Source organism: Aethalodelphis obliquidens, unplaced genomic scaffold, assembly GCF_003676395.1.
Source record: "Aethalodelphis obliquidens isolate GAN/ISIS:26980383/991018 unplaced genomic scaffold, ASM367639v1 scaffold116, whole genome shotgun sequence".
NCBI classification, from domain to species: domain Eukaryota; kingdom Metazoa; phylum Chordata; class Mammalia; order Artiodactyla; family Delphinidae; genus Aethalodelphis; species Aethalodelphis obliquidens.
The window spans coordinates 1322661-1347473 of NW_020838060.1; the positions used below are offsets into that span (position 1 = coordinate 1322661).

A 24813-nucleotide genomic window follows, 5' to 3' on the forward strand; every position below is an offset into this window, starting at 1 on the left:
ACATCCGGGCTCCACTCGGGGCCAACGCGGTTCTCCTCAACCTGCCCAACAAATAGAAGCAGAGTTCTCTAAATTTGCATAAGTGAACTGCAGGCTTCAGGGATCGCGGCCAATAGGGAGTGAGGGGGCGGAGACACACCTGGGATAGTCACATCCTCCTGTAGGAAAACAGGGAATCAGACTGGCTTCTTTTTAAACGACAGTGGCGGAGGCCAATCATTTTTGAGATGCACAGATGGGGCAGTGGGCCCCGGCGCAACCAATGGGAAGAAGCTTCTCCAGAAGGACTAGGCTTCTTGCCCAATGAGGCTGGGAAGCCTGTGCCTAGCTGTTTCCGAGCGGCAGTACTTAAGGCCAACCCAGTACGGAGCTGGGCGGGGCGCAGTACTGAACGACGGGGGTATTGGCCAATGGCGAGTGCGAAAGCGGGCAGCCCAGACCTGGAACGCGAAGGGAGCTGAGGGAGGGGGAGGCTGAACGGGAGAGAAGCAGGAAGTAGCGGCGGTCGTGGGGAGGGCGGCGGCGGCGGCGGCGGCGGCAGCGACTGGAGCAGGGAAGAGACCGCCGGGTCTCGGCCCGCACTGGGAGCGGAACAAGTAAGCGTGCCTGGGGTAAATACCCGCCTTTGGCCCCGCCCCCTGGGGGGGCGGGTAAATACCCCCACCCCTCCCCCACTTGGTCAACTACCCCCTCTCCGCGCCGCCCCCCGGGATGGCTTCTACCGGGGCCCCGACGTCGCCCCCATTCCTTGGGGCACGTGGGCGAAACTCCTAGCCTGTTGAAAGCACAGCCCCTAGCAGGGTAAACGTGGAGGGGCGTCGGGGTCCCCAACTCCTGGCGCCCCCAGCCCGAGAGGCGTCCGAAGCGCGGCCCGGGGACTGGAAGCTGCGGGATGTCGCGACCTAAAATGGTGTCCGTGTCCGGGGGTGGGGGCGGGGGAACTGGGCCAGGCCGGAGCGAAGCCTGCACCCCGACTGGGCACGGGTCAGCGTCCGGGCCCGGACGGGACCCAGGCTCGTGCCCCAGGCCGCGGCGTGCCTTCCGATTCCTCCCCAGTCTCGAGAGAGCCTCGGGAGCCCTCGGGGGGAGGAGGCTGCGCAGGGCGGGAGGGGAGGAGGTCGGAGTTGGGACGGACCCCGGCTGGAGAGCTGCGAGTCTGGCAAAAACTGTCCCCTCCCCACTACTCTCTTTCCACACCTTCCCTGCTCCGGTGTAGTCTTGGGCCAGGAGGTGCTGCGCGGCAGCTCCCCGAGGGCCTGGCCTGGCCAAGGCCCGTCCTTCCCTTAGCACGCTGGTGAGAGCTAGAAAAGTGCGGCGCGCCTCAGTTTCCCCTCTGGCTTCTCCCATGTACACCCCGCCCCCTTTCCGCAACCGTGGACATGCTCCCCGCGCCGGTCCTCGGCAGATGGCAGGGGCTTAATTCCGGCCGCTGCCCAGCTTGGCGGCAGCCTAATCGCCCCCGGCCGCCGGCCCCTCGCCCTTCTGTGCGCAGCAGGCCCCGGGCCAGGGAAAGGGACGCGGAGCCCCCACCCGACCCAGGCCAGTTCACCCTCTTCCTGTTCAGCCCCTTCCTTTGGCTTTTGGGGAAGAACAGAGGGAAGGAGGGGGGCTGGAGCCCAAGAGACAGGGCGCAGCAGCCGCAGAAAGGCCTGAGCCGTGGGGCGGGGAAGCCTCTTCGGCCTTGAGCTGCGCTTCTTGATCTACTGTCTGCTCCTGGCTCTCCGATGACCTCTAAGTCACTTGGACGCCAAAGGGGGAGTTGCTTGGGGGAGGCAAGTTTGCAGATGTTTTCTCATAGTCCCCACTGATCTGTGCTCCACCAGCCCACTTTTCTGAGGGCCTGAGCGGAGGGTAGCTCTGGTCTCTCGCGGTCGGGAGGGAGCCGGCCAGGGGAGGGCCCTAGCGATCCAGCTGGGCAGAGGCAAGGGGTGGAGGGCTTTGTTTAAACCCAGATCCTGTAAATTAAGTAGAGGGGGATGAGAGGAGCACTCCCCTTTCGTTCTTCCTCTAGTTGGTACCCTCTCCCTCCACCCCCATCTTGGTCCCAGCAATGCCAGCTGCCACCTGCTGGGACTATCTCCAGTTACAGTCTAAAGGCTGGAAAGAGGTGAGAGAATTGGCCCTGGGAAATGGCTTGCCTTGAGGGCAGGGAATGTGGAGGGAAAGAGACTTTTTCAGTTGCTTCTTCCTAGGTATAGAAACACTTGTGGGGAGAAATGGGTAAGGAACACACCTGGGTCCCCCACAAGCTCTAGGCTGGCCTTCTTGTTGGTTTAGTGCCACATAAGTCTTGTGGGACCTTTTTTTTTTTTTTGTACTGGGACAAATGGGGGTTGGGTGAGACTTCCTGGGCCACTGTTGCCAAGGGAAAATGAAAAGGGTGAGGAGTGTGAGTTGGGGATAAACTGGGGTGAGGAGCTCAGAGCAGAAATGACAGGGGTGAGGGGCCTGGCTTTTCCCGGTTGAGGCAGCTGTGCTGGATAAGCTCATGCCCTGGAGTTTCAGCCCTGAGAGAGCAAGATGGGGAAGGAGGGAGGGAGGGAAGGAGGAGGGGTTGGCTAGGAGGGGGCCAGGCACTCTTGGGAAGGTAGGTGAGCGAGCAGCAGGTGTTTGTGACAGGAGAGGCCTAGGCTGGGGCCCTTGTGACCAGACTGCTGTTACGGTTTTCCCGTTTCTTCTCTTTGTCTCTTTCTGTTCCTGTGTCTTATTCTTTCCATCTTGGTCTCTTGGGTAACTTCCCTGAGCCCACTTCGCCCTGTTAACCAAGCTAGATCTCCAGGTGCCAGTAATGACCCCAAGTGGCCCAGACTTGAGCTTACATGACCCCTGACTCTTGTCTCTGACCCCAGCCCTAGATTTCCAGTGCTTATTCCCTCCCAGCTTCTCTTCGGCCTGGCATATCCTTGTTGTCCTAGCTGTAATAATAAATCGTACTCTGGGTTCTGGCTCTCATGTTTGTGATTCATGTCATGCTCAGAACAACCCTATGATATATAGATTACTTGTCCGCTCTTTCAGACAGCAAAAGTAAGGCGGTAGAGTAACTTGCTTGTACAGCAGGCCATTGATAAGGCTGGAACTAGAATCAGTTCTTACATCTTGTCTTAAGTCACATGCCCCTTTGTACACATGGCCTTTCAGATCTCTGTGGACCCCCAGAAGATCCATGAAGAATATGAATGGATCCCATGCTGCCATGAATGAGCCCTTAAACTTAGAGCATCACGTACATCCTCCTCCTTAATAGTAGTATTGACTAATTGATCCTGTGCTGGGCACAGGAGGGGTTGAAGTGGTTTCAACTAAGATGCTCACTGAACTCCCTCAGTCTCTACTCCCTTGTCTCTTATCTGTATTTTTTTTTAAGATTTATTTATTTTATTTATTTTTGGCTGCGTCAGGTCTTAGTTGCGGCATGTGGGATCTTCGTTGAGGCATGTATCTTTTGTTGCAGTGTGTGGGCTTCTCTCTAGTTGTGGCACGCAGGCTCCAGGGTGCGTGGGCTCTGTAGTTGTGGTGCGCGGGTTCCAGAAAACGTGGGCTCTGCAGTTTGCGGCCTGCAGGCTCTCTAGTTGAGGCGTACAAGCTCAGTATTTGTGGCGCGCGGGCTTAGTTGCCCCCACGGCATGTGGGATCTTAGTTCCCTGACCAGGGATCAAACCCGCGTTGGAAGGTGGATTCTTTACCACTGGACCACCAGGGAAGTCCCTTTTGTCTGTATTTCTGAGAAGTCTCTTTTCCTTTGCTTTCTCTGGATTTTGGTGTCCTCCCTGGAAAGTGCATACTACATTCCTTTCAATTTTAGGGTTTGGTAAAACAGGTGCCTCCACCAGCTCTCTAGGATTTGCACTATGGTGGAGGTGTACCCAAGTCAGAGTGTGTGTGGGTTCTGAGAGCGGATGAATTTGGAGGTCTTGAGGGAGGAGGTCCAGCGTTCCTGCTTCCAGAGGTCTCAGTTTGTCTCTCTTTTTCCTGTTTTCCTCAGGTCTGGGACCTGTTGCCATGGGGGACATGAAGACCCCTGATTTTGATGACCTCCTTGCTGCCTTTGACATCCCCGACATTGATGCAAATGAAGCCATACACTCTGGGCCAGAAGAAAATGAGGGGCCAGGAGGCCCAGGGAAGCCAGAACCCATTATAGGAGGTGAATCTGGAGAAGCAACAGCAGCAGCTGCTGGGGATGGCCCTGGCTTGCCCGCCCAGGCCTCTGACCATGGCATGCCACCGCCAGACGTCTCAGCAGTCAGCGTCATTGTCAAGAACACTGTGTGTCCTGAGCAGTCGGAGTCCCTGGCTGGGAGTTCAGGAGGGGAAGGGGCCCGGGCTGGGGGAGTGACTAAGGAGGGGTCTGTGGGACCTCGTCTGATGCAAAATGGTTTTGGGGGCCCTGAGCCATCCCTTCCAGGAACCCCACACTCTCCAGCTCCTCCCAGTGGGGGTACCTGGAAAGAAAAATCCATGGAAGGCAAAGCTCCCCTGGACCTCTTTGCTCATTTTGGGCCTGAGCCAGGGGAGCACCCTGATCCCCTTCCTCCCTCTGCACCCTCCCCACCTCGGGAAGGGGCCATGACCCCACCTCCTTTCTCCTGTCCCTTTGAGCTGGCCCGGGAGAATGGCCCAGCCCTGCTGCCCCCTGGTTCTCCCCCACTGCTGGGGGCCTTGAAGCAGGAAAGCTGCAGCCCTCTTCATCCCCAGAGCCTCCCAGGCTCAGGCTCTAGCCCTGAGGCCACAGTCGTCCCTGCCAGTGTCTCCCCTTCCCGGGTTGCAGGGGTGTCCTTCTTCAAGAAGTCTCCAGGGCACCAGAGCCCTCTTGCCTCCCCTAAAGTGCCCAGCTCTCAGCCCCTGAAGGAAGAAGAGGATGAGGGACCAGTGGACAAGTCTCCCCCGGGAAGTCCCCAGAGTCCCTCTAGTGGAGCCGAGGCTGCAGATGAGGACAGCAATGACTCCCCTGCCTCCTCCAGCTCCTCTAGGCCCCTCAAGGTACGGATTAAGACCATTAAAACATCCTGCGGGAATATCACAAGGACTGTAACCCGGGTCCCCTCAGACCCTGATCCCCCTGCCCCCTTGCCTGAAGGGGGCTTCCTGGCAGAGGCTAGCCTCCTCAAGCTGTCCCCCGCAACCCCGACCCCTGAGGGTCCAAAGGTGGTGAGTGTCCAGCTGGGTGATGGCACAAGGCTAAAGGGCACCGTGCTGCCCGTGGCCACCATCCAGAACGCAAGCACTGCCATGCTGATGGCAGCCAGTGTGGCCCGCAAAGCCGTGGTTCTGCCTGGAGGCACTGCCCCCAGCCCTAAGACGATGGCTAAGAATGTGCTGGGTCTGGTGCCCCAAGCGTTGCCCAAGGCTGAGGGGAGGGCAGGGCTGGGGGCCGGGGGGCAGAAGGTGAACGGTGCCTCGGTGGTGATGGTGCAGCCCTCTAAGCCGGCCACCGGGCCGGGGGCAGGGGGTGGCACGGTGATCTCACGGACCCAGTCCAGCCTGGTGGAGGCCTTCAACAAGATCCTCAACAGCAAGAACCTGCTGCCTGCCTACCGGCCAAACCTGAGTCCACCGGCTGAGGCTGGGCTGGCCCTGCCGCCCACGGGCTACCGCTGCCTCGAGTGTGGGGACGCCTTCTCGTTGGAGAAGAGCCTGGCGCGACACTATGACCGCCGGAGCATGCGCATCGAGGTCACCTGCAACCACTGTGCCCGCCGCCTAGTCTTCTTCAACAAGTGCAGCCTGCTGCTGCATGCCCGTGAGCACAAGGACAAGGGGCTCGTCATGCAGTGCTCACACCTGGTCATGAGGCCGGTGGCCCTGGACCAGATGGTGGGGCAGCCGGACATCACGCCCCTGCTGGCTGTCCCACCTGCCCTCGGACCTCCAGCCTTGCCTGCCTTGGGCAAGGGTGACGGGGCCGTCACCTCCTCCGCCGTAACTGCAGTTGCCGCTGAGGCCCCTGTGCTGCCACTCTCAGCCGAGCCACCTGCCGCCCCTGCCACCTCTGCTTACACCTGCTTCCGCTGCCTGGAGTGCAAGGAGCAGTGCCGGGACAAGGCCGGCATGGCTGCCCACTTCCAGCAGCTCGGGCCACCCGCCCCTGGCGCCACCAGCAACGTGAGTTACTTTTCCCAGCCCCTCCCTGGGACGGGGACAGCCAGATGCCATGGGGACAGGATCTAGGAAGGTGTGGGGGCTTGGTTAGCAGAAGGAATGGGGGACAGGCCACTCCTCACAGACTCACCTGGTTTCAACTCCCTCGACAGGTGTGCCCAACTTGCCCCATGATGCTCCCCAATCGCTGCAGCTTCAGCGCCCACCAGCGCATGCATAAGAACCGACCTCCCCACGTCTGCCCTGAGTGTGGAGGCAACTTTCTCCAAGCCAATTTTCAGACCCACCTCCGGGAGGCCTGTCTGCATTTCTCTCGCCGCGTAGGATACAGGTGCCTCCCATCTCTCCTCCCCATAGTCCCTCAACACTTTTCCTCCTGTACTTGGTGGTCTCGTGGCTCCTGGGACCAGCCTTTCAGATGGCCTCACAGAGGTGAGCCCCATCTCTCCTGTTGAATCACTCAGCCCCAGTGTGTTAGCAAACGCAGCCAGGGCGCTCTCTGCCTTCCCTTCGTTCCCCACGGAGAGGGAGCAGGCGGGGCCCCCTCCAGAGCATCAGCTCTGCCTCTCTGCCCCGCAGGCCTCCCTTGGGGAACTGGGTGCTGCAGCTCCCTCTGTCCTCCAGTTGCCTGGGTTCCACCGCTGATTAACTCCTTAGAGTCCACCCCGCCCCTGTGAATGAGTGTGGGGTTGGAGGTGGCCGTGGAGATGCCCGCAGCTCACCACGGTGCCTCCTACTTACTCCCCAAGGTGCCCCAGCTGTGCAGTGGTGTTTGGGGGTGTGAACTCCATCAAGTCCCACATCCAGACGTCACACTGCGAGGTTTTCCACAAGTGCCCCATCTGCCCCATGGCTTTCAAGTCTGCACCCAGCGCCCACGCCCACCTCTACACCCAGCATCCTAGCTTCCACACGCAGCAGGCCAAGTGAGACCTGGGGAGGGAGCGTGAGGAGGGGCGGGTGGAGGGGGTTGGGCCTCGATGGGGCAGGACGTCTGTACTGTCTTCTCCACCCGCCCAGGATGATCTACAAGTGCGCCATGTGTGACACAGTCTTCACTCACAAACCCCTCCTCTCCTCGCACTTCGACCAGCACTTGCTGCCCCAGCGTGTCAGCGTCTTTAAGTGCCCATCTTGTCCTCTGCTTTTTGCCCAAAAAAGGACCATGCTGGAACATCTCAAGGTACAGGGGTCGAGGGATGGAGGCGGGGTTGCCCAGCTTGTTGACCGGGGACCCCTCCGGAAGTGGGAGCAGGGGAGGAGCCAGGACTCTGGCAAAGCCAGGTCCTCCCCCACACCAGCCATCCCCCCTTGTCTCCTTCTCACAGAACACGCATCAGTCTGGGCGCTCGGGGGAGGAGACTCCTGGGAAAGGGGCCGGGGGTGCCCTTCTGACCCCCAAGACTGAGCCTGAGGAGCTGGCTGTGTCTCGGGGAGGAGCAGCTGCCCCTACTGAGGAGTCTTCTTCATCCTCAGAAGAGGAAGAACTGCCCAGCTCCCCTGAGCCTCCTCGCCCAACCAAACGGCCCCGGCGAGAACTGGGGAGCAAAGGCGTCAAGGGCGGGGGTGGGGGCCCTGGAGGCTGGACCTGTGGCCTTTGTCACTCCTGGTTCCCTGAGCGTGACGAGTATGTGGGTCATATGAAGAAGGAGCATGGCAAGGTGAGTGGGGTGCCCCTGGGGAGCAAGATGGGCTGGAGGGGCAGCATTGGGATTGACCTGTGTGGCAGTGGAGATCGGGTGCTGCATGGAGCCTGGCTGAGACCCCCCAACCCCTGCTCTCCTAGTCAGTGAAGAAGTTTCCCTGCCGCCTGTGTGAGCGCTCCTTCTGCTCCGCCCCCAGCCTGAGGCGCCACGTCAGGGTCAATCACGAGGGTATCAAGCGAGTTTACCCATGCAGGTAACCCTTACCCCCTGGCCCCCTTCCTCTTTTCTGTCCGGCAGGGTGCCCCCAACTCTGGTTCCCCAAAGTACCTTCCCACCTGCCTCTTAGGTCTGAGTGGACTGACGGTTGAGGCCTCCCTCTGCTCAAGCCACGAGCCTTGGTCTTTGGGCTGTGGCGCTGGAGCCCACCCCGCCCGCTCTCCCCTTTAGGTATTGCACAGAGGGAAAACGCACCTTCAGCAGCCGCCTGATCCTGGAGAAACACGTCCAGGTCCGGCACGGCTTGCCGCTCGGGGCCCAGTCCCCTGGCCGGGGGAACGCCCTGGCTCGGGGCCCTGGTGCCAGAGCCCAGGTAGGCAGAGGCCCACCCTGCTGCATGAGGGCTGTGGGAGCAGGAGCCTGCGCGGTTATAGCCGAGGCCTCAGGAAGCTGGGCAGGGGTGCCAGGGACGGTGGGGGGTGACGGGAGGCCGGGTTTCTTCACTCTCTTCTCCAGGGGCCGGGACGGAAACGCCGCCAGTCCTCTGACTCTTGCAGTGAGGAGCCTGACAGCACGACACCTCCAGCCAAGTCCCCCAGGGGCGGCCCCGGGGCGGGAGGCCACGGCCCCCTGCGCTACCGGAGCAGCAGCTCAGCGGAGCAGAGCCTCATGGCGGGGTTGAGGGTGGATGGTGGTGCCCAGCAGTGCCTCGACTGCGGCTTGTGTTTCGCCTCCCCTGGCTCCCTGAGCCGGCACCGTTTCATCAGCCACAAGAAGAAACGGGGTGTGGGGAGTGCCAGTGCCCTGGGCCTGGGGGATGGGGAGGAAGAAACTGCCCCTCCTTCCAGGTCTGACCCAGAGGGGGGAGATTCACCCTTGCCAGCTTCTGGAGGCCCACTGACATGTAAGGTCTGTGGCAAGAGCTGCGACAGCCCTCTCAACCTCAAGACCCATTTCCGCACACACGGCATGGCGTTCATCAGGGCTCGGCAAGGGGGCAGTGGAGACAACTAGGGCCCAGGCCTGGACTCACTAGCCCCTCCCTCTTCCTTGGGAGCCTGGGTCACTGCTGCTGCCTGGTCCCTGGGCTGGGGAGTTCCATTAGAATTCATGTTTTGTTCAACTCCTGTCCCGCTAACCCCCAAGGACAAGCTTTTGAGAATGGTAGTTGAGGTTCCTGCCTTGGGTTTGGCCCTTGGGTCCTAGTAGAGTGGGTCCTCCATTCCTTCTTTCTGAGCCCAACACTAATTATTTTCTTGCTGCAGCCCCCCCCCCCCCCATGTGGGACGGGGGGGTGGGAGGACGGGAAGGCCCAATGCTGGGGTGGTCAGGGGCACTCTCCTCAACCCCTGTGGGCACAGATGGCAGCCCTGGCCTTGCCCTAGTGCCCCCCCGAGACTCCCTGGCACTCAAGCCCTCCACCCCTGCAGTGCCTTTCACTTATCTTTTTTTTTTTTTCCCCAGAAATCCGGGGCGGGGTGGGGGGAGGTTGGTGGAGACGAGTCCTGTCTAGGGGGGGGTCCCAGGGAGAGGAGGGGACAGGCTCTCAGGAATCCTTTATTCTTGTAGTAATAATAATACTAACAGTGGGGGAAAGGGGAAGGAGAAAACCAGACCATTAAAACTGCTCGTGGTTTAATCCCCATTCAAGCTCCTCTTTTTATGTGACTTACTTAGACAATGTGGACGTGTCTGGGAGGGGGTGAGTGACAAAGCTGGGAAGGCCCTTCTTCAGGGAAGTGGTGGTATTGACTGAGACAGGCAGGGAAAAAGCAATCTTTCTCCACTTCGTTCTGTGTGGTGCCTTTTGTATCCTGGACAGAGGCATCTGTTCACTCCCTACCCCTGAAAAAAAATACAACTCAGAAATGACACAGATGGCTAACTAAGGACTTTATTTCAAACAAAAATTAAAAATAAAAAATTGAGAGCTATTTCCCTGGGTGTGGGGAAAGGATAAGGGCAAGGAATTCCCCACAGCTAGGCCAATACCCTCAGACTGGAGGGGCTGTGATTCTTCCCTTCCTCACTCCTGGGATGGGGAACCTCAGCAAGTGCAGGACCCTATGCCAAAGCCCACCTACCAAGGGGAACTCGGGCTAGGGGTCAGTCCCTGGGAGGTGACAGAGTTGGGCAGCAGCATGGCCAAAGGCCAACCACAGGATCAAGTCCTTAGTACCAAGAACCTACTCTTTTCTCCTTCCTGGGACCCAGGACACATTAAGAGGATGGCCTGCGGAAAGAACCTCTCGAACCCTAGTGAGGAGAAGAAAGGCCCCAGTGTCCCTCACATTTATCACTTCTGTTCTCTGGAGAGCAGTGAGCCCTGGAGTCTGTCAAGTGGTAATACTGACACAGCTGGTGGGGGGTGGCAGGGAAGCCCCAGCAAGTCTGGACCCCACGGCTGGTTCTCCCAACCCCCCGGCAAGCTCTACAGTTACCACATGATCCTCTGCCTTCCATTTCCCTTGGTGGATGGCTGGGTGGGTGGGGCTTCCTGGTTTAGGGTTTCTCTGACAAGGGCCTTCCCAGGGAGGGTCCCCTGAATCCCCCACTGCTCCGGGGCCTGAGAAGGAGGATGTCACATGATGCCGTTGGTGAGGTACTGGAAGCCATCGTAGAGTTTGGTGGTGATAGACCGCATGCTGCCGTCCACCATCTGCTCCACCAGCAGCTGGAGCTGCTCCTCAGTCATGCTCATGTGGAACCTCTCCTTGAGGTTGCGGATGGTACTGGAGCCATGGAAGCAAGGAAGCTGAGAACCTGGGGGCAGCAGCAAGGGAAGAGGGTCACGGATGGAAACGAGGGAGCGGCAGTGCTAACAGCCGCCACAGCCAGTGCAGAGCCGGGCTATCTAAGGTGCCCCTTCCCTCCCACCTCAGAGAGATCCCTGACAGTGTGGATGCAGTTCTGCTTGGGCAGAGAAGGGAGAATTGGCAGGAGGCCCTTCTTTATCCCACAATCCTAAGCCCCTCTAGGTGAGGGCACGAGGGTAGAGGGTCAACACATCTCCCCCAGTAAGGGCGGAGGGAGCAGACTTAGGACCCAGAGGGAAGGCTGGGAAGCGTCTAGGGAATGGGCCCTGAACTGGGCACTTATCTGCTTGCAGGCCTCTGCCTATGCTACGTCTGACACTCACAGATGACCTGGGCCACCGTCATCACGGGGCCAGACGGGGATGCTCCTGAGCAACAGCGACAGCCTGTGGGGTGGGGGCAGGGATGGGGAGGAGGATACTGGCAGCTCAGACCGGGTGGACACCACAGCCTTGAGGGAATGGGGACGAGGGCCCAGGGATCCTGGACAAAAGACTAGATGGCAAGGCCGTGAGGAAACAGCAGTGAAAGTAGATAAAGATGAGAGAGGAACCCGGCTCGGCTCAGAGCAGAAGGGCTGAGTGTCGGGACAGGGAAGAGGTCTGAGGAGAGGGCAATCAGAGGTCAAAGGCCAATGACTGCAAACACCTGAGTTGGTGAAGAGCCGAGTGATGAAAGTTAAGCAAGGGGTGGGGAGATGAGAAGGGACCAGGAGGCTGGAGATGGGACTGTTCTTTCCCTGAATGCACCTAGGAGGTAGTTTCTGCTGCCTCGCCCTCCCACCCCCAGGACTAGGTCTGTCAGGAATCAGGAGGAATGTGCCGAAGGTGAAACAGGGCACCGGATCAGAGCCGGAAACGCTCTGGGAGGCCCCGCCCCCAGTCTTGAGGTGTAATCAACTTTCTGGAGGTTCCATGCCCCAGGGCCCCAACGTAAGTGGGACTCGCAGGGCACTATGGGTACCGCCCTATCGCCAAACGCCTGGCTTCTCCCTAGCCCCACCTTGCTGCATGATCTCCACGATCTGCACCACCTTATCCATGTGTTTCCGAGCAGCAATCAGCCCCTGCAGCATCAGCATCTTGTAGTAGTTGAACATGTCGCCATCCAGGCCGCCCATCACCTGGGAGGAGAGGAGAGAGCTGTGTGCGCAAAGGGGCTCAGTGTCAGAACTTCCTCCCTTGGGCAAACGTGCCAAACTCCGTTACTTCCCCAACTCTTATCAAGCAGGAAGCCTCCCAGGACATCCAACCTCACCCTGACTTATTGCCATTTCTGTTCTGTTTGTCCCCATTTGTGGGGAGCCCATCAGCTCCCCATCCCACGACAGAAAGAACACAGTGAGACACCTCTCCTTCCTGACTCACGTCTACAAACTCTGTGGTCAGCTTAAAGGCTGATGTCTCAAAACCCAGGTTTCGGGGTGAGCTGGACAGGATGAAGCCAAAGTCGATGTGGATGATGTGGCCTTCTGCGTCCAACAGGATATTCCCATTGTGTCTGAGGAGGGGGCAGAGGAGAGGAAGAGGCAGTAGTAAGTCCCACTGAGGTGGGAGCTTCAAGCTGCAACACACTGGCCACATGACACCAGGCAAGGGCCCTGCCATGTTTCCTGCTGCCTATAACTCTGGGTCCAACCCTCTAGAAGCCAAAGCTAGCAGTGAGAAGAAAGGAAATCAGAAAAGTAAACTGCTAACAAAGGCTGTGGGGTCTCATTCGCTATCATTAACAGCTTAATCAAATAGGTTAAGATTATCCAAATTTCCCAGTAATTGTGATTCTAAGCACCCAAGCCAATCCCAATCTAGCAGAGAACTGGGAAGCTAGGAAAGAAGGCCTGTGCCCTCCAACCAGCCTTTACAGAGGCCAAGCACTTGGCTTAGGGGGAGGCCTCCAGTCACAACCTAGTTACCTGTGTTCTGTTTGTAATTCCTATCGGCCCATTGCAGATCAGAAGCCCCACCCCACCGGAAGGGAGCAGAGATCCCAGGCTGAGTGAAGTTTAAATGTGAAATAGTCTGGGGCTTCAGTTTTAACTATCTGGTAAAACCACTTATGTAAAAAAATTCTCAGGAGGCAATTCCTACAGGCTAGCTTCTGGAAGAACAGTTAAAGGCAGATAAATCCTAGGTCTCTGTGATTCCCACATGAATGGCCAGTCGAAAGAGGAACAATTAACATGCAAAGCATGTGAGGCCTGGCCCATAACGGACCTCCTCAGTGTCAACAGAGGCTTTGTTAGGCTAAGAGCTCACGGTCTGAAGCCACCTTCTCTGGGGTTGGTCTGACTGGCCAAAAGACGGGACAGAGGGAGAACCCAGTCCCACCTGAGTCCTTCCCCCTCTGGGAAAGCATGACAAATTTAGCAACACACACAATCTTGAAAGCCAGAAAGTTCTAGATGTCCTAGTCCAGATTCTTATTTTACAGGTGAGAGGTGAGAAAACAGAGGCCCTGAGAGGAAAACTGACTTACTTGTCCAAGGTCCCAGGCCAGTGAGAGGCAGTTTCTCTCTCTCCTTAAGTGGAGTTAGCTCCAGCCGCAAAGCTACGGGGGACTCATTCTGAAGCAGTTAAGGAGACCTGCAACTGCTTCCAGCTTGGGGCCCCCTTCACTGCTGCCACTTCTCTCCAGTGGATGAGTCCATTCATTACTTGACTACATCTACTCTTTTTTGAGTTATGAAAGGTTTACCAGCTGCCTGTCCCCCTCTCCCCCTTTTAAAGGGGACTCCCATCTTCCAAATATATTAGTCTCCTAAGGAAAAGCCCAGAGGCCTGACTAGCACCTGCTTCTCTGCCTCCACTTACTCAACCCAAGGGTTCAGGCTCCAGGCTTTCTGGGCCCTGGGTTCCAAATGCTGACTCTTTAGGGACAGTCTGAAGCTTGCAACCAGATTCCTTATAAATAATGACGTTTCCCTCAGTCCTCAAATGCAAAGCCTCTGCTGGCTTTATCTGTAAGGCTGGCAGGGTGGAAGGAGCACAGGTTCTGAAAGTTCCCTGACCCTTATTTCCCCCCTGAGGAAACACCTGACAGCATTTTCATCTGGTTTCAACATAAGAATGTCAGGCCAAACAGGCCTGTGAAAAGATGCTCAACACTGCTAATTATTAGAGAAATGCAAATCAAAACCAAAATGAGGTAACACCTCATACCAGTCAGAATGGCCATCATCAAAAAGTCTACAAATAATAAATGCTGGAGAGGGTGTGGAGAAAAGGGAATGTAAACTGGTGGAGCCACTATGGAAAACAGTATGGAGGCTCCTTAAAAAACTAAAATTAGGACTTCCCTGGTGGCACAGTGGTTAAGAATCTGCCTGCCAAAGCAGGGGACACGGGTTCAATCCCTGGTCCAGGAAGATCCCACAGGCCGCAGAGCAACTAAGCCTGTGTGCCACAACTACTGACCCTGCACGCCACAACTACTGAGCCTGTGTGCCACAACTACTGAAGTCCGCACACCCTAGAGGCCGTGTTCCACAACAAAGAGAAGCCACCACAATGAGAAGCACGTGCACCGCAGCGAAGAGCAGCCCCCACTCACCACAACTAGAGAAAGCCCGTGTGCAGCAAAGAAGACCCAACACAGCCAAAAATAAGTAAATAATAAAATAAAATAAAACTATTAAAAAAAAAACCCCTAAAATTAGAGTTATCATATGATCCAGCAATCCCCCTCCTGGGCTGTATCTGGAAAAGACAAAAACTCTAATTAGAAAAGATACATGCACTGGACTTCCCTGGTTGTGCAGTGGTTAAGAATCTGGCTGCCAATGCACGGGACACGGGTTCAAGCCCTAGTCCGGGAAGATCCCACATGCCGCGGAGCAACTAAGCCCGTGCGCCACAACTACTGAGCCTGAGCTCGAGAGGTGGTGAGCCACAACTACTTAAACTCACATGCCTAGACCCCGTGCTCCACAACAAGAGAAGCCACCGCAGTGAGAAGCCCATGCACCGCAACGAAGAGTAGCCCTCGCTTGCAGCAACTAGAGAAAGCCCATGCTCAGCAACGAAGGCCCAACGCAGCCAAAAATAAATAAATAAATAAATAAATAAAAAGAAAAGATACATGCACCTCAATGTTCACTGCAGCATTATTTACGATGTGGTGTGTATGTGTATATACACACACACACACACACACACACACAGGAATATTACTCAGCCACAAAAAAGAATGAAACAATGCCATCTGCCGCAACAGGGATGGACCTAGAGATCATCATACTAAATGAAGTCAGTCAGAAAGACAAATATTATGTGGTATCACTTCTATGTGGAATCTAAAAAACTAATACAAATGAACTTATTCACAAAACAGAAACAGACTCACAGACACAGAAAACAAATTTATGATTACCAAAGGGGAAGGGGGCAATAAATTAGGAGTATGGGATTAACAGATACACACTACCATACATAAAATAAACAGGGGCTTCCCTGGTGGTGCAGTGGTTAAGAATCCGCCTGCCGGGCTTCCTGGTGGTGCAGTGGTTGAGAGTCCGCCTGCCGATGCAGGGGACACAGGTTCGTGCCCTGGTCCGGGAAGATCCCACATGCCGTGGAGCGGCTGGGCCCGTGAGCCATGGCCACTGAGCCTGCGCGTCCGGAGCCTGTGCTCCGCAACGGGAGAGGCCACAACAGTGAGAGGCCCGCGTACCGCAAAAAAAAAAAAAAAAAAAATCCACCTGCCAATGCAGGGGATACGTGTTCGAGCCCTGGTCTGGGAAGATCCCACATGCCGCGGAAGCAACTAAGCCCGTGCGCCACAACTACTGAGCCTGTGCTCTAGAGCCTGCCTGCCACAACTACTGAGCCCCCGTGCCACAACTACTGAAGCCCACGCACCTAGAGCCCATGCTCTGCAACAAGAGAAGCCACTGCATTGAGAAGCCCACACACTGCAGTGAAGAGTAGCCCCTGCTCGCTGCAACTAAAAGAAAGCCCGCACGCAGCAATGAGGACCCAATGCAGCTAAATAATAAAATAAATTAATTAAAAAATAATAATAATAAAATAAACAACAAGGATTTACTGTATAGCACAGGGAAGTGTAGTCAATATCTTGTATAAACCTATAATGGAAAAGAATCTGAAAAAGAATATGTGTGTGTGTGTGTGTGTGTGTGTGTGTGTGTGTGTATATACCTGAATCACTTTGCTATACACCTGAAACTAACATAATATTGCAAATCAACTATACTTCAATTAAAAAAAAAAGAATGTTAGGCCATCACAGGCACTTAATAGATGCTAGATTTCTGATAAGCGTTTCTGTTTAGCTGATCTTAAGGTGCTGCCGTGTCACTGGAAGCACAGGCCACTGAATTAGTGCTTTCCCAGGACAGCTGCCCTATGCCCTCGGAGAGGCACAACTCACAGGAGCATTCTAGGTATTGACCCTGAGTCACTGTCTGGAGACTGTCTTAAAAGGCAGAGCCTCAAGGGTGTAATTATCTTTATACGGTATGTTGTTCATCTACATGCGAAGTTGAGCTTCATAAAGGTCACATGATATCGAGAGAAACGACAGCTCTGGGCAAAACAACAGATATGTAAGAGCTTTGGAAATCGTATGTTGGAACAAGGAGGAGCATTTAGGGCTGGGAGTTTCAACTCTGTGTCCACCATGTGTCTCACATCCATCTGCTCCTTTCTGCCATCAGTCACCACCACTGCCCTCAGGCCAGGCCTCACTACCTCTAGCTTCACTGCAAAGGCCCACTTACATCCAACCTCATCCACAGTGCCAAAGGGCACATTCACTCAACACAGACTGGATCATGGCATTCCCTCTGCCTGCAGAATAAAACTCCTCAGCCTCATAATGAAGGCCCCACTAATCCGGCCTCAACTTATCTGACGTCACTGCTACTACTGTGCCATGCAGTGTGGCCCAAGCTTTAATCACCTCGAGCGGTCTCCTCTGCCTGGGACATCCTTCCCCCACAGCTTTCTCTGTCCTCATTCTCATTCGTCCTTCAAAACCCTGCTTGCTCAAACCCTTGCTCCTCCCATAAATCCTTCACTTCTTTGGCCCTTACCCTGGTACTTGTCAGTCTGCCTCCTAGCCTTAATGGCACATGAACGTGTCTGTCTCTGCTTAAAATATGTTGTTTGTTTCATCTTTACATTTTGGCAATGGAAGGTCATGACGAATAAATGAAGGGACAGAGGGAACCCTGAAGAAAAGGTTAGGACAAGGGACAGGAATTCACCTACCTGTCCTTGACTTGCAGCAGGTAGCAGACCAAGCAGTAGCCAGCACAACTCTGCACAAAATTGCGCTGGGCACTGAGGAATGCCTCAGTAGTGTAACTGCCATGCTCCTGCAGGAAGTAATCGAGCAAGGAGAGCTGTGACTGTTTCTTCACCTGGTGGATAGACACAGCATTGACCACTGGTTCAATCATGCCACTGTCGGCCGAAATCACAAGAATCTTGTATGGCTTGATCCACAGGGGGACTCGCTCCTGTTCCCAAATGGACTGTGAGGAAACACAGAGGCATTGTGACTCTCTCTAAATGGGGGTAGGAGGCTAAAATCCCCTCTGTCCCCAACCTTGGACAGTTCCCATCTTTAGTGGCCTTGAATTCTAGGCCACCAAGTGAGTAAAACCCCCTGATCCCACTGAGAACCAGGAAGTTTTTTTTTGTGTGTGTGTGTGTGTTACGTGGGCCTCTCACTGTTGTGGCCTCTCCCGTTGTGGAGCACAGGCTCCGGACGCGCAGGCTCAGCGGCCATGGCTCATGGGCCCAGCCGCTCCGCGGCATGTGGCATCTTCTCAGACCGGGGCACGAACCCGTGTCCCCTGCATCGGCAGGCGGACTCTCAACCACTGCGCCACCAGGGAAGCCCAGAACCAGGAAGTTTTGAAAGGAAGTCCAGGGTGTGACAAGACACAGGGTGGCATGTAGGAAAAGGTATCTCACAGAGAGATATCCAAAAAAGGGAGGGAGAATAGGAAACCTCGCTGTCACCTCCCAAGCTGGGTGAGTGGGATCTATTAACCCAAGTTGAAAGAACAGGGATAAAGACCAAAAAGGATTTAGGGTCAGAGAAAGTTTCTCCAGAAAATGAAAATATTTATATAAAGAACTGATTAAACAGGTGAAGTTGCTTGTAGGCAACTAACCTGGGGGTCAGGGATTGACATCTCAGCCCACTGCAACCCACTTGCTGCAAATCAGTTGGGAGTTCCCATCAGTGATTAGAACAGGTGCCAGTCACAAAAGGGCCACAAGAGGTCGCTGTGGAGCTGCTCCCGGGGCTGTACTTCCTGGTAGGAGCACCAGCTTAGTTTAACGTAAATCTAACTCAGACCTGGGCAGGAAGATGGTCTCCAGTGGAGCTCCCTGCAGAAGGACCTGCGTGATCACCTCAGGTGGGCTGCACGTGGGCTGAGTTTCCCTTCTTTCTCCCTCCCTTCTCTTACCTGCAGTTGCTTCAACACCTGGAAGGCCAGCAGCTCCTGCCGAAGGTCATCCCCACACTTGACAATGACTGACAGGAGCCGCCAATTGGGGAGATGGCCATAGGGGGAGCCCTCTCTAATGCGCCTGTGAAGAAAAGCAAAAAGGTGTCAAAGGGTGATGCCAGGTTGAGGACAGAGACACGGCTTCTATCAAAAATCCAAATCAGGGCTTCCCTGGTGGCGCAGTGGTTGAGAGTCCGCCTGCCGATGCAGGGCACATGGGTTCGTGCCCCGGCCTGGGAAGATCCCACATGCCGCGGAGCGGCTGGCTCCGTGAGCCATGGCCGCTGGGCCTGCACGTCTGGAGCCTGTGCTCCGCAACGGGAGAGGCCACAGCAGTGAGAGGCCCGCATATCGCAAAAAAAAAAAAAAAAAAAAAAAATCCAAATCAAACTCCTCACAAGGTAAGGACTCAGACTGCCGCCTGGGGGCCTGATGGATTTTGCCAGGCCTGATGGATTTTGCCAGCGGGTGTTGGGCTGAGAGACAGTATGGATGGTGGACCCCACCCAGCTCACCGCACTTTCTCCTGCCAGGGCTCTTTGAGAGCAACTGCAGAAGGGTCTTCTGGGTCTCGTTTGAAGGCTGTGGGGGTGTGAGCCAGCTGCTCCGAAAGGCGCCGTCTAGCAGGAAGAAACTATATCATTTGCTTGGAGGAGATACCCCAGATCCTCATGTCCCTGTCTATGCCAGCATTTCCTGCACTGTTTCCTTGATTCTGGGCACACAGAGATAGAAACCTGGGCTGAGAGAGACTCATGGAAGGAAACACACCACTGATATCTTTTTGCTAACCTGGTGGTTTGTAATCATGTTCAATGCAGATTACCAGGCCCTGCCCATTCTCCTACCAACATTCTGCATTCAGAACAGGTGTGGCTCCCGCATCTGCATTTCCAACAAGATCTCCTCCCTCTCCCTGGATTCTGACACGTGTGTCCTCAGACCCACTCTGGGAAATGCTGTTGTAATTCCTTCCTCTGGTGCTTTCATTCCTTTGGAGTCCTTTTAAAATGTAACTTCTTTCTGTAGTAGCTCAGTAATTTCTCAACCCACACCTTCAATGCCTCAAGTTTGGTGGTCTCAGGACATGGACAGAGTAAGGAGAGAGAAGAGGGAAAGATACAGGCTGACAGAGAGGAAGGGGACAAAGAGGAAGGCAGTGCCTAAGAGAGGGATGAAAAATGACGGGCAACATGGTCTGGCCATACCGGATGTCGCCTGCTGCAATGAACACAGGCTCCTTGCTCTCCTGGCTGGTGATGCTGTCCACGGAGAACTGGGAGATGTTGTCACAGCTGTTGGTGTGCACTTCAGGGAGCTGGGGAGAGCAGGGGACTGCAGGTCAGAAGCGCTGAGCACAGGGGTCGCCTCTTTCACCTCCTCCTCAGATCACCCTGCGTGCTGCCATCTCCAAGACACGATCAGCCCTCCCTTCCAAACCCTGCTCCAAAAAGCCTCCCCTGGTTATGCACCATCCTGACCACTTGGACCCCAAACTGCCTAGGCCCCCCCCACACACAGATCCTCTAGCAGTGTTTTTCAATGTGTCAACTACCTCCATCAGAATTACCTGGAATGCTGCTAAAACGTAGATTCCCAAATCCCACCATCAATCTGAATTAGAATTACTGGGAATGGGATCTGGAAGTCTGAATTTCTAACAAGTTCTCCGGAAGACTTCTAACGCACTCAAGTTTGCAAACCACTGCCATGACCATCACAGAAAGCTGAACTTTCAGCCTTATATTGAGAGCTCCCCAAGGCCAGGGATGCATTCTCCCTTAGGGTCCAGAAAAGACCCTCTCCAGGCTAGGTTCCTTTGAGCAATTTCTTCAGCCTAAGTCATTCAGTCTTATCTCCCCATCTCTCTCTAACTATAAAATATTCTACCAGACCCCGAGGTCCATATCAAGTCCCTTCTTTACTCTTTCCTTTGTACAAGTGCATTTCTCCTTAACCCCATTGATCACTTACTGCACACTGCCTTGTTGTGTATCTTATACATAGATTTTTTTCTTAAATGTCTGCATCCAGTCTCCCCATTTGGACTGTAAGCTCAAGTGGAGAGTCTGCCTTTCCACAAAGTGAAATCCGGCTGTGCTACAGCTCTAATAAAATCCTGCTCTGGATCCCTACAACCCCAGAACAAAATCCAAGTTTCTTTCCACAGCTTACAGGATCCTTCTTACAATCTGGCCCATGACGGCCTCTCCAGTCTCATTCTTCACCACCTCCTCATCTCATGACCACACATCACAGCCACACAAAATTTCTTTCTATTCTTAAAATGGGCCAAGCTCTCTCATGTCTTCCAGTCTTTGCACTTGCTGTCTCCTCTGCCTGGAATACTCTGTACAACTAATTCCTACCTACCTTCAGGCCTCAGCTGAGATATTATTTCCTCCAAGAAATCTTTCGGGGCGTGTCCAATCCCAAGTCTGGAATAAGTGCTACCTCCACTCTCAGGTGCTCCCATGATACCCCATCCTCTCCAGCACAACCTGGATCACACCACACTACATCTACCTGCTGACTGGCCTTGTTCTCTCTCCTGTTAGGTCATAAGCCCCTTGCAGGCAGGGGCCAAGCCTTGTTTACTAGCACACAGCACTCAGGGCTGGCACAAAGGCCCTCCATAAACATTTCTTGAATGAATGAATGTATGAATGATTCTTCTCTGCGTTCCTAAGACAACTTTATATCGCAGGTGTTCAATGTATATTTTGATTAAAATTTTCACACTCCCCTGGGCTTAGAAGTTCCTTCTTACAGTAAGCCTAAATTCTTCTTGCAGGAAAATGAGCTCCACCTGAATCTGTTCCAGACCAGAGCTGTTCAGAGCTGTCCCCTCTCACACCTGTCACTACCTATGGCACTCATTTGGGTACTTGCTTCAGCCTGCCTCAGGGTGTGTTGTGTTGTCTCAAATACATTGAAAGTTCCAGAATAGGTGCTGTGCCCTTGGAGCTCCCTCACCTCCACCTGCAGCTCGCCTATGTCATCCACCGACCAGGCCTCATCATCGTTGTCATAGTTGGGCACAGTGCTGAAGCTGCCTGCCCGCTGCTCGTGGGTGATGCCGCATTCGGGCAGGTTCTCTACAGACCGGGTGCTACGAATTCGGTTCTCCGGGATCCGGGCGGGGACGTTGGTGGTGTCGAAGTTTTCACATTCGAGGACTTCCACATAGATCAGGTAGGGAGCCTGCGGGTAAGTGAGAACAGTATTTGCAGCTTACCTCCACCACTGTTCCCCCCAAACCTCAACTCTGCTAACACGGTTCTTCCTGCTGCCCACTACTGCTCCAACCTGAGTCCATCAGTCCCCTGACACCAGGAATGCCATATTTAGGGCAGGAACTTACCCTATGGGTGCTGCTACTTTGTGACCTCCAATTCTTAGCGTCTTTCAGTTCTCTCCTTAATTAAAAACATACCTGAGGTGTTTCCCTCTTCAGCCATGGCTGAACTACTGTAAAATACTAGTTTTTTCCCCTGAAGTGCTTCTTAAATGTTGGTTTGCATGAGAACCACCTGGGGTGCATGTTGAAAACTGACTTACTTGGGGCCCAACCCAAATCTAGTAACTCAGTCTGGGGCTGGAGCCCAGGAATCTGCATTTTTAAAAAGGCATCCACCTTCCCCAGGTGGTTCTACTACAAGAGGTGTCCTCCAAACTGATCAGGACACAGTCTCGTAAAGCAGTGGTCCACACACTATTCTGCTTATGTACTTCCTAAAAGTATTTTGAAAAATCATGTATCCCCTCAGTTTTAAGTTGACAGCTGAAGTTTTTCATGGGAAGTTAGTTGTCAAAGTATATACTTTCTAGTGTCATGCAAATATTGATACTTTAAAATAAAACTGTTAACATCACTGTCTTAAAAAAAAAAGAATTTGGCCGAGAGAGTACACAGGTCTTTAAAATGTTTCAGCTGAGCTTCAAAATGTATAGATGAAGCACCCTGGCAAAACCATTCCAAACCATCAATTACCACCCATTCAGAGAGGCCTGAATGCCTCTGTGGGCTTGTCCTAAAAACAGACAAAAAGACTGGGAAAAAGTTGGGCACCATTCCAAGCAGGATTCTAACCTTCAATACGTCTTCTGGGAAAAAAAATCTGAACCATTAGTGCTCATTTCAACCAGCAGACTAATTTAGCTAATTCTCTCCTTCTCCCTGCCCACTGTGATCAGAAAAGGTCTTAGAAACAAAGATTTCTCTACTCTCATTGTTGCTGTACCTGGAAAGCCTAAGAGTTATAGAAGGGCTGGAGAAAAGCTACCAAAAGGACTGTGAGGAGGGGAGGAGAGCAGCTCTCTCCTGAGACATGGCAAGAGGCAAGCTGAAAAGACCAGGCCTCTTTGATCCAGAAAAACAAAGCCCAAGAAGGGGGACAGGAGGGCCCTCGGAATCACAACAGTACTCAGGTGAAGTCAAGGCTGACACGTGCACGTGGGCTACGGAGGGAGTCTAGGATGCTGGTGGGGCACCCCTGGGCACATACACACACCCTGGACAACGACAGGAGTAGAGTCAGATGAGGGGTATGGTTTGGGCCACCTACCTTGTCCTTAGAGTTGAGGACAACAGCCTGGGTGTGGGGCACACGGACCACGTGGTGGTCAAAGGCAGCAGTGGGCAGCCAGACTCGGGCAGGGAGCTTATGGTTCAGCAGGGAGAGCTCTGAGATCAGCCGCTGTGTTTTCTGTTCCTTGGTGGGGAGCGTGGCCAGCCGCTTGCCAATCGCCATCAGGGACTTGATGAATTCTCGCTCGGGAGCCAGTCTGACGGGCTACAGGGGGTTGGGGTGAAGTAAAAGATGGTGAAGAAACCATAGAAAAAAGTGGCCCAGTCACTCCTGGCCATGCAGGGCAGGAGTCTCAGTGTCTCTAGAACTCCAGGGAAGGAGCTACCTTTAGGCCCTTGTAGGAGATCCCACCCACCCCTGTCAACTTGAATTGGGAACAGGTGGAAAAGCCAGCACAGTCCTTCTCCACAGGCTAGTTCTTGAGGGTAAGGGGGTGATGTGTGAATCCAGGTCACCAGGTGCACCCCTCTTCTCTTGGACTTGAGTTTCTGAGCAACTGTCCCAAGGCTTCAAGATGGGTGGGGGGATGACATCCAGAGAGGTTAGCCAGGGACCCAGAGAGAAATGCTGCTTACACCTGAAGTGCTTCACCCATCTCAAGAATGAGGCTGTCCCTCTCCCCACCTGGATGCTTGGGCTGGGTCTCCGCCAGGGCCCACAAGGCTAAGGAGGGGAACAGCGAGTCAGTATTTCCCCTTTCAAAGGAGGACTCAATCCATAAGTGACTTTTGATACTTTCAACAGCATCCCCCTGTCCACCCCACAATCTCTCACAAAGGGTCAATGCACATGCAGGGGATGAGGGAAGGATGAGCTGACTTTGCACTAATGAGGGAATGATCAATGGGGAAAGGAAAAGCAGATGGAGGGAGGTACGGGTGGGCAGGTGGGTGGAGAAAACAATAGCTCCTTTCAGCCCCTGATGATGGCCCTGAAGACCTGTCTTTCAGTGAATCCTCCTTGGATCCTCTTCCCCTACCGCTCAGGGACTAGGCTCCCCATATTAGCTCCCTCCTGTGAAACTGGCTGCTCACGTTGGACACTTCATTCTCAGAAAGGGCAAAGTCAGTCTGGGGAGTAAGGTGGGGATGGGGAAAAAGATGGACTCAGCTAGACAGGAAGAAGGGCTCTTTTCCCACCCTAAGTCCTTCTACCGTAAGGGGCATTTTATCAGGATAGCCACCCCGTTCCATCTCTCCTCACCTAGATAAGAACAGTTATCTCATCCACTTATAGAAACAGTAGTATTTCACTCACCAGGCTTCTCTCCCTCTCTGTGTGTCTTGTTTAGTTTCCTGAGTGAGAATTTCTACCCTCACTCCCTCACACTGCAAAAAAGAACTTCTTTTGAAAGCTGGGCAGTACCATGCCCACCTCTGCATGTGCACAGAGCCAGGGTTCAAAGGGACAGCTCATCTCTCAGCCTCTACCCCACAGGGGGCTGGCTCAGGTCCCCATACAATAATGAAAAACAGGGTGTCTGAATCAGTCAGGAATGCTTTGGGAGGCAGGGTTGAACAGAGATAAAGACAGGAAGACAATAGAACTAGACCTCTGTGGTCCCTGGAAATATCCCAGGGGCTTAATAGAGAAAGAGAAAGAAAGGAAAAGGAAATTTGGAGACTCACTCCTTCGTTCATCCTTATCTCCTAATCCATCCACTCAGGTGGCAAATGGTCAAGGTCCTAAGGACCCTCCACCCCAAACAATTCATAGTTATCTCAGATTAGAAACAACAGAATTCCTTCCCATCCTCAATTCAGCATTTGGGTCAGGGGCCCCTAAGTCACATCAGCATGTTGGAAATATGACCCCAGGCCTTGAGAGAGAGGCACTGCCACAATCATGACTGAAAGGGGATCAGCACAGAACAAACTGATTGGGTAGACAAATCAAAAATAAAGTGTAAAAAAATCATCCAAACTCCCAGAGGGTCCAGCATTTCCTCTCACGTC

The 24813-nt window shown here is 54.2% G+C and overlaps 2 protein-coding genes across 17 annotated transcripts in view; one reads left to right on the forward strand and one right to left on the reverse strand.

Annotated features, from left to right (window-relative positions):
- Positions 1-386: 386 nt before the first annotated feature.
- On the forward strand, positions 387-9838 carry ZNF687 (zinc finger protein 687). Of its 3 annotated transcripts, none has more exons than XM_027097624.1 (9): positions 387-611; positions 3986-6105; positions 6255-6433; positions 6852-7028; positions 7123-7285; positions 7431-7763; positions 7889-8001; positions 8196-8337; positions 8481-9838. In XM_027097624.1, the coding sequence occupies exons 2-9, from the start codon at positions 4003-4005 to the stop codon at positions 8976-8978; spliced, it is 3708 nt and encodes a 1235-aa protein (XP_026953425.1). In that variant the 5' UTR covers positions 387-611; positions 3986-4002; the 3' UTR covers positions 8979-9838. The 3 variants fall into 3 exon arrangements, with proteins under 3 accessions (XP_026953425.1, XP_026953424.1, XP_026953427.1); XM_027097623.1 differs by having other exon boundaries at positions 388-596; XM_027097626.1 differs by lacking the exon at positions 387-611 and adding an exon at positions 1162-2107.
- Positions 9839-9840: 2 nt separating this feature from the next.
- PI4KB (phosphatidylinositol 4-kinase beta) overlaps positions 9841-24813 on the reverse strand; it is a 29297-nt gene continuing 14324 nt past the window's right edge. For 10 of the 14 annotated variants that reach the window (XM_027097632.1, XM_027097629.1, XM_027097628.1 and 7 more), the window contains 9 exons: positions 22835-23062; positions 21243-21470; positions 19475-19584; positions 18782-18886; positions 18225-18348; positions 17011-17276; positions 12148-12280; positions 11783-11903; positions 9841-10727 (listed from right to left, as the gene is read on the reverse strand). In XM_027097632.1, coding sequence (XP_026953433.1) covers positions 10546-10727; positions 11783-11903; positions 12148-12280; positions 17011-17276; positions 18225-18348; positions 18782-18886; positions 19475-19584; positions 21243-21470; positions 22835-23062 — 1497 coding nt within the window. In that variant the 3' untranslated portion in view covers positions 9841-10545. Of the gene's footprint in view, positions 10728-11782; positions 11923-12147; positions 12281-17010; positions 17277-18224; positions 18349-18781; positions 18887-19474; positions 19585-21242; positions 21471-22834; positions 23063-24813 lie in introns of all 14 variants that reach the window. The other 4 variants (XM_027097631.1, XM_027097641.1, XM_027097638.1 and 1 more) reach the window with 3 other exon arrangements.

What these genes read in the sequence shown, in the direction of transcription:
- ZNF687 (XM_027097624.1), top strand. Translation starts at nt 4,003, where the DNA reads ATGGGGGACATGAAGACCCCTGATTTTGATGACCTCCTTGCTGCCTTT. An exon ending in CCATGCTGGAACATCTCAAG is followed by an intron (nt 7,286 to 7,430) that starts GTACAGGGGTCG and finishes TCCTTCTCACAG; the next exon opens with AACACGCATCAGTCTGGGCG. An exon ending in AAGCGAGTTTACCCATGCAG is followed by an intron (nt 8,002 to 8,195) that starts GTAACCCTTACC and finishes TCTCCCCTTTAG; the next exon opens with GTATTGCACAGAGGGAAAAC.